Below are 11,044 nucleotides of genomic sequence, written 5' to 3'. Positions count from 1 at the left end.
TTTAGACGTACTATGCAGATTTCTTTTATACTAAAGCTCACTGATAATTCTTGTACACGGGTCAAATATGACAGGTACAGTAACACTATACTATAATCTACAAGCCAAAGTTACTTAAATTTGGAAGTAGTTTCCAAATCAAAATGCTTATTGTGCAGAATATTATTTATTTTTGCTATTCGACAGCTGAGCTTATCCATCTTGTCAGCGAGAAAAGAGAGTCCTTTTTCAGTAAGCAGAAAAAAACCCCATGAAAAGCCAAATTTTAGGTGACAGAACTGTTCATGTTCTCATCAGCAGTTAGTAAAGTGCATGGAAATCTCTATCCTGGATTATTTATATGTAGTGAAAACAAAAAGGGATCAAGAATTACACCTTGTGGATCTCCTTCAGTGGTAGTTTACTGTAGTTGACAAGCCAGTATTACCCGACTAATCAATTGAGTTATATGCTAGCCCAGCTAAGCTAACCGAATATTCCTTGGTTTTCCCGCCCTTGTTAATGCATTGTGTTGAGAGGTGAGTGGCTGTGTAACTGCCTGATGACAATTTGTCAAAGTGCTGGGCTTTTCGACTGACTGTTTTTTATTTCTGGGCTGATTTAACGAATACATGTAGGATTGTTTCGTATGATAAATGAATGTGGCTGCTGGAGCATCTGGTGATTTCTGAAACTGTTGCAGCAAACGGAGCGCAAACTATAAGCTAGGGAGCATGTGAACTGCAATATATTAAAGCTAAGATCACATGTAGTAGGTACTGATAACTGACTTTGTATTTTAATTCTTTGATCATAATAATATTATATTATAGTTTTTTCCTCAACTCGAAAAATGTACAAATGGATTTTTGATTTTATGCGCTTAGAGTATTTAAGACCCCAAGATGCATTAAAAAAAGTTACAGGGAAATTTCAGAAGTTGCCGATTCAATAGACTTTGGCACTCTTAACGGTATTTCTTTTCAAAATTAATAGTAAAATTAGTTAAATAACAGTTTCTCCTGGACAAATGTGATGGATTAAACTGCTTTGTGGCTAATGTTAATATCAGTGATACGAGGTGAGAATGGAGTCATGGGTCACTGAAGTTTGTTGATAATTACAAGGAGGGGAGGATGAAACGGTGTGCTTGGCTTTGATCTGGTTTAATCTCGTTCCCACGGCAACGTCCAGGCCCGTCGCTCAGCTGCGGCTGCCGTGCTCCGCTCGGGGCTCGACCTGGGTTTTTCCAGGCGGCGTGCTCGGCGTGTGCCGTCGCGCAATAATCTACTTTACTCGGTAGAATACAAAGTTGAACGCACAAGCAACCACATTTGAATGCTGGATTGGACTTTAAACGGAGCAGCGTGCATGCGAAGCGATTGCGAACCAATAATCTCCGAATTAAATATGCAAAATGAAACTTTCCGTAGGCTCTCGTTTCTGTAACGCCACTGAAAGAACAGTTTATTTATTACAACGTCAAAGGTTGTCGGTTTTCAGATGGATATTCTGGTGTCTCTGTTCTTGTCAGAAGTTTTAGAATTGCATAGATTGGAACATTTTTAAGGATTTCTTTTCTTTTTTTTTTTTTTTAACTTTGTGTAGTTCTAGTTTCTGTTTTTGTGGAGGAAGCCTACCTGTCACTCACACCCCAGTGACAGCCTCTGTGTTTCCTGCCTTTCATCTTCAAGGTTTTTTTTTATTTTTTTTTCCATTGTAAAGTCTTGCTTCAAGTTGAGTTTGAGGCAGAGAAAGTGAAACAGAGGTCTCTGGTGCAGAGTTCCTCATCTCTACTATAAAACTTGCTCTGTTTCCCTCTGTCTGTTGAACCTTTCTTGTTTCTTCTTCCCTTTAAAAAGTTTCACCAACACTCCTTTCTGCAGCCTCTTTAGTCGTATGTGTGCTCACACACAATATAAGAAATTAGTCCCCCTTTGAACTGGGCCTGGTTTAGATGCCAGGTCCAAAGTATAAATACTGTAGATCACAAACCGCGCTTGACATATTCTGCATTTATAGTGAGCTCTCATACACAAATGATTTAATTAGGACAAGTATTGTAGATTTTACAATAAGCTGGATCTAAGTTGGTCTATAAAGTAGAAATGCCTTTTATTATAGAATTGATTCAGATGCCAACTTCAGAATAGTGAAGTTGGCATCACTATTCTGATGCCAACTTCAGAATAGTTGGCATCACTATTCTGATGCCAACTATTCTGACCCACACTGAAAAATGTCTTGTAATCCAATCCACTGAATGAAAAGCTCAGCAGAAAGATCTAGAAATCTTCAGAAACTCTGCAGGCTGTTTGTTTGCCAGCGCTTCATGTTGCTTTTCCCAACTTTGATATCTTTTTCTCTCTTTAATGTATAAAGATTATAACGCTAACAAATTTTTTTTTTCTTTTTTTGAAAGCATCATCTCATTCTGTAAAAGTTGAACAAAACAAGGAAGCAGAGCGGTGTTTTCCTGCCTCCCGCTGCTCGTGCACAAAGCAGAGAAAAGGGTTGTGAAACTTTGAAACGCTTTCCTGCTACGAGTTCAACAAACGCCGTCTCCAAGGAGGAGATGTATGAGTGCCTATGACACCACATTGTTTGACAGCAAGCTGTTTATAATTCACCGTCATGTTTATTTTTCTCTACTTGGAAAGAGGTTGAGTGGGATGTGATATTTTGATCCTGGGGTCAAACGGGGACAGTGGCCTGGTAGGGCCAGAAGAACAACAAACATGTCTGCGGCGCAGCTAAAAATGCCATTTACCGAAAAAATTACGCATCAGGCTGACGACGCGCTCCGCAAACAAACCGAAAGTACACTAGGAAACGCAATCGGGCTTTATTTATTCATAATTCATGTTAGAACTACAAAACTGAGCGTGTTTTATCGGGTTTTGACGCGACGGATGAATACAGTTGTAGTGAAGTGGAGAGAAGGTGATTCGTGGTTTTGAAATCCACTCTGAAAAAAGCCTGACAGGCCTTCGTGTTCAACCCCTTTTCCTCTAACACCCCCTGAATAAAATTAAGTGCAACTAACTGGCTCTAATCCAACTATATATATATATATATATATATATATATATATATATATATATAAATCTCGAGTTGGTAAGCTTACAGGCAAAACTCTTCACACTACTTTATATTCTGGTTTCCATGTGTAAAATAGTGTTTGAAGTCTTTCCCAGGTCTGGGCGTGTGTGTGTGTGTGTTTTGTTGCTGCTGGTTTGACTGACCCCTGTGTGTTAGATTATGCGTGTGTATATAAAAAGATATTGACCTGGTACTGTCCTCAGATTATGATGTGTACTAATCCAAGTTGGGGGATGGACAGGCGTTATGCGAAGATGGGGAACCACGAAAGAGCTTTAATAAAACATCAAAAATTCCGTTTGTGCACATTTATTATTATTATTTTTTTCATCTTCAGGTTATTCTACCGTGTATGTCTTTTAAGAGAAACTCATTTAGTATGCATCCAAACCCAGTTTTTTGGTAACGCGCCACCCGGCGTACGTCCGTCCTCGCCTTCTGAAGCCGCTCTAGCAGCAGCTGTAGAAACGAGAGGCTTCTTTTTGGTTTTTTTTGTTTTTTTTCTTTTGACCGATTTCTGTCACATTCCTTTCTGGAGCGTAATGCAGTCGTCTTCAACAGTGACGCGTTGTTAATTTGGTCTCTGTGAGAAGCGATCGCCTCGAGCCTTCCCCGTCTGAAACTAAAAGCCAACGAGTCAGAGCACCGGGTCACGTGACGACTCCGATCAGATACAATTCATCACTCCGGGTTCAGACTTGCTCGCCACGCCGTCGTGTTAATTTGTAGTGCCTTGTTGCTGGTGGGGTGATGTAAAGGAGATGGAATGTACCCAGTCCAGCTGTGTTCACTGTCAAAGCGAAGGACGTTCTCAAGAAAGCACGGGCGGGGTAGTAGTTTGTCGTGATGTGACGAGCTCGAGTCAAAAATACTACGTTGTCATGGTAACAGCTGAACACTTGTCACAGGGGCGTCGGGGAAAACAGTCGAACAGCAGCAGCAATTATTCCTGCTGTTGTTGAGGTAATGCAACATGGCTTTCATAGTAATTCCATCTGACATTTATGTTATCATACAGAGACATAATCAAATGTATAAATTCTCTGTTTTAGTTCAATATTTTTAGGTGTTTTGACCAAAACAACTTAACCACTTGTGGCTTCCCCTCCAGCATAGGCATGATGCATGACACTCCTTTGGTTTGAAGGAAACCATTAGTTATTTCTGGCAGGAAATTGTTCCTAAATGCTATTTATTGCACTTCCTTTCAGCCAACTAACCAGAAGCTTGTAGTGACATGCGGAACAGGACAGCACTGTGACCAGAAAACAACTTAATTTACACATCAGGAATGATATAACAGAAAGTTTCAGTGGTTTTGATCCCATAATACCAGTAGGGGAACCCAGGGCTTGTACTACTTGGGCTCTCTCTCAGAAGAAAAAAAACAAAACATTTTTAAAGATGAAATTCATAAATTTACTTTTTAGTATAGGCTGCAATGATTTATTTATTTTAATTTATTCATTTGTTTACTTTTGGGTTGCCGCCTTTTTATTTTTTTTTTGCCAAACTCAGACTCTGGCTTTTGAGACGTCTCGTCTCAAACACAAGTTTTGGCGACAAAAGCGACAGTTTCTTTTTAAACCTTATCTGAAGTGACGATCATTTTACCGCCTACGTTTGGGGCGTACGTGGGTTTGACGTCCAAACATATGACGTTCTGTCCCGTAAACAGAACAGCGTATTTGGATTTGCTTTCGACATCAAAATAGTATGGATGTAGGCTGAAGCTTACCCAGGTTTGACTTGGAGACTTAGAAGTTTTTATTATTATTATTATTTTTTAAACTGGCTAACTAATTTTCTCGAACAATATAGTAAAGGCCTCTTATGCTTTCATATATTCTGATGACACAAAGCATTTGCGTCCATTTTTACACCATGAGGTCGGCTCCAACTTCGATTCTGAAATGGTTAACCTGCAGCATTATCAGTATGGATTCTTATCCCCCAACCTTGTTGCACTGTTATCTTCCAGTGTAACCGTTGCCGCCCAAGTTCAATTTAACCCTTTGATATCTGTGACGCTACTAATGGGGTACGCTCTCAATCAAGCACGCTGCTGCCTTGTGTCTGTTTTCGGTCTTATTGTACATGTTTCATGGACGATTTATTCACTTATTCTTTTGTTTTGCGTCTTGTGGTTCTTCTCTCTGCCCCACAGGGGAAGAAAAAGGGGGAGGGGGGACAAATGGGATTTAAAAGAGTTCAAATTTGAGCAAACATAAGCTTCACAGATGTTTGTTTCATGCAGCTCGAACCTCGAGGGTTTCTTGTTGTGAATTTTGTGCTTAACTCAAGGACAACTTGGAATTTCTTCTAATATGATTTTCTCCTGTGATGCATATTTTAAGAATCATTTAATGATCAAATTTAAATAATCAGAAGAGCTTTAACCTTGAATGGGGGAGGGAATAAAATAATTGTGGGGGAGGGAGGAGAGGGAAAAGGCCAGTGGTTTGTGGTTAATGTCCAAATAAAATCATATTGATGTTTGTTTTTTTTCCTGCATATCTTTGTTTATTAGATTATGTTTCCTACTGGAGATTTCTTAAACTGTTAGTACACAATCTAAAATGGAAAAAAGAGGGGCTAAATGGGGGGGAAATAGACTTAAGCAATTTGTTGCTGTGTTCTTGCAGTTAAACCATGGAAGAGAATAGAAAAGCAAACTTCAGATGTTTTCCATCTTCCTATAGAACCAAATTTGAATGACTTTTGATTTTTTTAAATTTTTTTTTGGTCTGACTGGTTTTGTTTTCGTTTGTCTCCGATCACAAAGCAGTTTTCCTTAACAGCCTTTCAGCATCGAGAGCAAGCATGAAGTCACCATCCTGAGTGGACTCAATGAATTTGTAGTGAAGTTTTATGGCCCACAAGGAAGTAAGTATTCCTGCTTGATTTTTTTTTTTTTTTTTTTTTTTTTTTTCAAATTTTCATATTTTTATTCCATTTTCAGCCACATATGTTCTCTGCTTCGTTAATCACGTTAATGTTCCTCCAACCAGTCGTTTATCATCAACCAGTTTTTAAACGGACATGACCTGAGATGAAATTCTCATCATGAGCTCCAAGGTTATCCGCTCAAGAAATCTCAATATTTTTAACACGATCTTATGCGTTTACAGCAGATGACAGAGCTGTTCTTGTATACCTCTACAAGTCTGTTGTAGATACCGAGAAGCTTGTACAGAAGTAGACATAGAACATCTAAATTGCTGTGTCATCAGCATAGATGTTAAAATGTAAAGCAGAGTTCAGAATGCCCCGTCATTGGCTACGTATATTTCTAGAAAACAAAGGACCGAGCATTACGCCTTGTGGAACCCCGTTAGAAGTTTTCACGGTCTTACTGTGCAGAATATCTTATGTTAGCTGCTTGATTAGGTGGAGTGATGTGGTTATTTTTCAGTTACAGATCTCCAGAACACACACACACACACACACACACATACACTCACACAGACACTGATGATGAATGCTATCCTAAAAGATCAGGGGATTCTGTTGTGTGAGAAACGGAGGTTCCGCACAGCTGGGTAGGAATGTAAAATGAATTGAAACCAGACCTCAAGCTATGAAGTGTGAAACAAAGTAGAGCCACGGCCTCATCTGCAGGAAATACTTCCTCCTTATTGTGTTCACAACATCTGCCACACGCTGCCCCTCATGCATCGGTAAAAAGAGGAAGAGGCTCCTCTTGATGACTCCAAACTGTGTCAAACGAAACGTCGCTGCTGCTGCTGCTGCTGCTGCTGCTGCTGCTGCTGCTGGACGCCGACGTACATGTGCGTCGTCATCCAGCCGTAGCAAGCGTGTGTCGCTGCCCACTTTCAGCACACCAGGGTCTTGTTACACACGGCTATTCTGGGAGAGCAGCACACTCGCTAACGTCGCTCTCATTCCTCTTTTGATGTCTGCGAATAATCCCGAAATGATTTGAAGGTAAAGGACTTCTCGCGGGCTGAAATGCGTTACTCTATAAAAGAGGCATGGAGATGGGAGCGCAAAGCCCGACCGCAGCGGAGAAAATCGACGCAACTTGAGGGCCGCTGGAGTGTGTGAAGGGTGGAACGTCAGGGAAGTAAGACAGTTTTGTGTGCTTGGTGGTCTTCCTTTATCGTCTCCTTTCCTCTTGTCATGCACAGCGCCGTACGAGGGAGGCGTGTGGAAAGTGCGAGTAGATCTTCCTGATAAATACCCATTCAAATCGCCATCCATAGGTAGGAGCTCTGCTGTCACGCATCCGATGTTTAGCTTTAACCGAGACTGTGCTGATTTCACTTTGCTCTTTCAGGATTCATGAACAAGATTTTTCATCCCAACATTGATGAAGCGTGAGTCCATTTAAGTAAAATATTTATAATTAGTTTAAATTAGTGTTCTGACTGTTTGTGGGTGTTTTTTTTTTTTTTTTTACACTGTAATTACATTACATCTATTAGTTTTTACTATATTTTATTGTAAAGTTTATTAATTACTGGTCCACAAAACATTAAGTCTATTATAGACATACAGTTCTACTAATTAAGAAATATTCTTTTGAGCACACCACACCATCTATAGGATTGGGGTCCAAAGACAGATTGGGTTCGTTTCTGGTTGAGAGAAACTGATTCTTATTTAACACGTCTTCACTTTTCAAAGAACTTATGATTCCAATTCAGTCTTAATCCAGCCCATAAGGTATTTAAAGGTGAAATAGACCTACAGCATCTCACACCACACCACTGATGAACTCCTAACTTCATTCTGACAGAATAGTTGACCTGGACTCTCCTACCAGAATCTGAAGAGCTTGTTGAACAGACATTTCTGGCACAAACCTCGCTTTCAGTCATATTTAAGAAGTTTAAAAATGGTTGAGGTTGATGTTTCGGGAAGGCCATTCCAAAAGTTTACTGTTTGTCTAGTAGATGCATTCTTAATGTGTGATTGGTGTCATGGATTTGTTGGGATACCCAAGTGTGTAAAAGTTTGATTTGAGGAATTTTAGGAGGGAAATCCTATAGGCATATTGCTAAGAAACATTTCCCCCTGATATTAGTGAGGGATAATTGATATATTTGAGCATATAGATGTATATCCATCACCAGAATTCTCCCAACTCTGCTTTCCTCTGGGTTTTCAGGTCAGGAACAGTGTGCTTAGATGTCATCAACCAGACATGGACAGCTCTTTATGGTGAGTGGCTACACAGACGTACATGTATAAATTAAATTAGCCCGCCCAAACCCGTGTGAGTAACTCGTTGTGGCACAAACCGTGTGAAAAGGGACGGATAGCTCGCCCCTTGAGTACACCAGACAACCACTGTTGGGTCCTAATCTACTTACTGGGGTGGGGGGAAAGTAAACACTAATAAGGTAACGCTGTAACCCGCCAAGGTCAGGAAACGTTCACCTCAGACAGACGAGTCTCTGTTTGCCGGCTTTAAGATGGCTTGCTCTCGTTACACTTCCAGATTAGTTTCTCATGATGTCGCCTCTCTAGAGCTAAAGCAGCAGTTGAACTGAGAAATGGCGCCATAGTGATGTAAAGAGCTGATGCTTCGGTGTCGGTTTCTGTTGATTACAACCGATGCGCTCACATGGAAAATTAAGTTTTAGACTCGTAGTCTCCATTTGTTTCTTTGATAATTTGTGCTTATGTCAAGAAGAAGACAATCAGATTGGAGAAGGGTGTTTCAACTGGGCCAATAGCCAGAAAATTGTGTGTAGGGCTTACCTACAGATGAGGAGGTACTGAAAGCATTAAAATGCGTTAATTGCTTTGAAAAGATAAGGGAAGCTGCTTAATTTGACCAAACTCAACAGTGACACTGAGTGGAGAAGGGGAAAATTGGAGGTTCTTTAAAAAAAAAAAAAAAAAAGACCAGCTATGAAAAAACCAAGTTTGAGTCAAAAATATTTGATCTCATTACTTTACGGATTTTTAAAACAGCACCTTATCGAGTTAAAAAAAAAAACTCAAACTTTTTAAAAAACAAATTTCACACAAAACTTTATATAATAAATCATAGAACTCTGTAGAAAACTATACAAGATTTTCTAAATAGGTTTTACAAATAAAAATGAAAATTATGGTATGTTTTATTTGTTCATACCCCTTTACTTTGATCCCCCTAAGTGCAACAATGTACCTTCATAAGTTGCCTAAATGGAAAGGCAGGGCCATCCATCTGAACTGACAAGAACGCAAAATGCCATTGGTTACTCTGGAGGAGCTGCAGAGCTCTACAGCTCAGCTGGGAGAATCTGAGAGGAAAAAAGTGGCTTAGACAATGGGTTCGAATTTCTCCGTTAGGTTTAGCTCTAGTGTCTGAACTTTTTGCAGTGGTCAAACTCAGAACTTTTTGTTGTTGTTGTTTTCATGCCTAGATCTGACCAACATCTTTGAATCGTTCCTGCCCCAACTGCTGGCTTACCCAAACCCCATCGACCCCCTTAACGGCGACGCAGCTGCCATGTATCTTCATCGGCCAGAGGAGTACAAACAAAAAATCAAAGGTTAATCCTAAACGAGTTAAAAAAAAAAAAAAAGTTGCTCTTTTTATTTTAATTTAATTGTGACTCTGTTTTCTGTCTCTTCTTCTCCAGAGTACATTCAGAAATATGCAACAGAGGAAGCTCTGAAGGAGCAGGAAGAAGGGACGGGTGACTCTTCGTCTGAAAGCTCCATGTCTGATTTCTCAGAAGACGAAGCCCAGGACATGGAGTTGTAGTAATAAAGGGTTCCCTCCCAATCACTCCCCTTCCTTAAACCCCTAACCCCCGCCCCACAGAGACTATATTTGATTTCCTAACCACGAGAAAGCAGACTTATAATATTCATATTTAAACAAGTTGATTTTTTTATTTTTATTATTACGACTAAACAAGGATTTTTATGGATATATAGCCTTTGGTGTGTTTTGACAGACCCCCCTTCTCCTCTGTAGTCGTTCTCCCCGATAGCGTTCACAATCTCTGCTGCATTTGTTCGATGTTGTAAAATTCCTCCCTCCACCCGAAGCGTCCCGTTTCTTTGCTTAGTCTTTTTTTTTTTTTTTCTTTCTAAATTTGACACAGCCAGTCATTTTCCTCCGTGCAAATTGGCAACGTGCCGGTTGCTCGTTTGAAGGCGAAAAGTGCTCCCATCTCCTCCCAAGACAGTATTTGTAAAAAAGAAAAAAAAACAAACAAACAAAAAAAACTTGATAACTTTTGAGACAAAAGTTGGCTTTGCTTGCAAATTTGAAACGAAACCCGTTCTGCATATCCCTCCCCCGTCCCTCTCTGCTGTGCTGGTTGCGTTGCGCACAACTGTTGCAAACTAGAGCAAGTAAGGAGGAGGAGGGGGAAACGATGCTTCTGTTTTATTCAGGTTACAAAACTCTTACTATAAGGCACACAGCCACAGTAGATGCTCATCGATGAATGCAGAATACTTGCTAAGCATATCTCTGGTAACATACTAATGAAGAAGAACAGTCTGGAATAATAAGGTCTGTTTTGGTTTAAGTGCTGTGTCGGATGTTACATATTTTTTGTTTTAGTCTTTTGACCGTCTTGGTGTTTAAAAGAAAAAAAAAACAAAAAACAGGCAGATATTGCAGAACAAATGAATGCCTGTCTGACTACAGGGTGACATGGATTGCTCTGGGTATCTGGTTTAAGCGTATTTGGTTAAAAAAAAAAGAAAAAAAAAGTTTGTAATATAAACTATATTTTGGCCTGTTTCTTTTTTTTTTAACCAAATACGCTTAAACCAGATACCCAGAGCAATCCATGTCACCCTGTAGTCAGACAGGCATTCATTTGTTCTGCAATATCTGCCTGTTTTTTGTTTTTTTTTTCTTTTTTTTTTAACCAAATACGCTTAAACCAGATACCCAGAGCAATCCATGTCACCCTGTAGTCAGACAGGCATTCATTTGTTCTGCAATATCTGCCTGTTTTTTGTTTTTTTTTTCTTTTTT

General features: G+C 39.7%; 1 protein-coding gene across 3 annotated transcripts in view; it reads left to right on the top strand.

Moving 5' to 3' along the window:
• Positions 1-9,851, top strand: part of LOC106962098 (ubiquitin-conjugating enzyme E2 H) — a 30,731-nt gene extending 20,880 nt beyond the window's left edge. For 2 of the 3 annotated variants that reach the window (XM_015056273.1, XM_015056274.1), the window contains 6 exons: positions 5,891-5,967; positions 7,233-7,307; positions 7,382-7,421; positions 8,216-8,268; positions 9,465-9,593; positions 9,684-9,851. In XM_015056273.1, coding sequence (XP_014911759.1) covers positions 5,891-5,967; positions 7,233-7,307; positions 7,382-7,421; positions 8,216-8,268; positions 9,465-9,593; positions 9,684-9,808 — 499 coding nt within the window. In that variant the 3' untranslated portion in view covers positions 9,809-9,851. Of the gene's footprint in view, positions 1-5,890; positions 5,968-7,232; positions 7,308-7,381; positions 7,422-8,215; positions 8,269-9,464; positions 9,594-9,683 lie in introns of those variants that run through there. The other variant, XR_001427900.1, reaches the window with a different exon arrangement.
• Positions 9,852-11,044: the final 1,193 nt, after the last annotated feature.

The sequence above is a fragment of the Poecilia latipinna genome, unplaced genomic scaffold (assembly GCF_001443285.1).
Source record: "Poecilia latipinna isolate Pla-1442-1.1 unplaced genomic scaffold, P_latipinna-1.0 Scaffold1371, whole genome shotgun sequence".
Lineage (NCBI taxonomy): Eukaryota > Metazoa > Chordata > Actinopteri > Cyprinodontiformes > Poeciliidae > Poecilia > Poecilia latipinna.
Note: the sequence above shows the minus strand (reverse complement) of the source record. Positions and strands in the feature narration are given on the sequence as shown.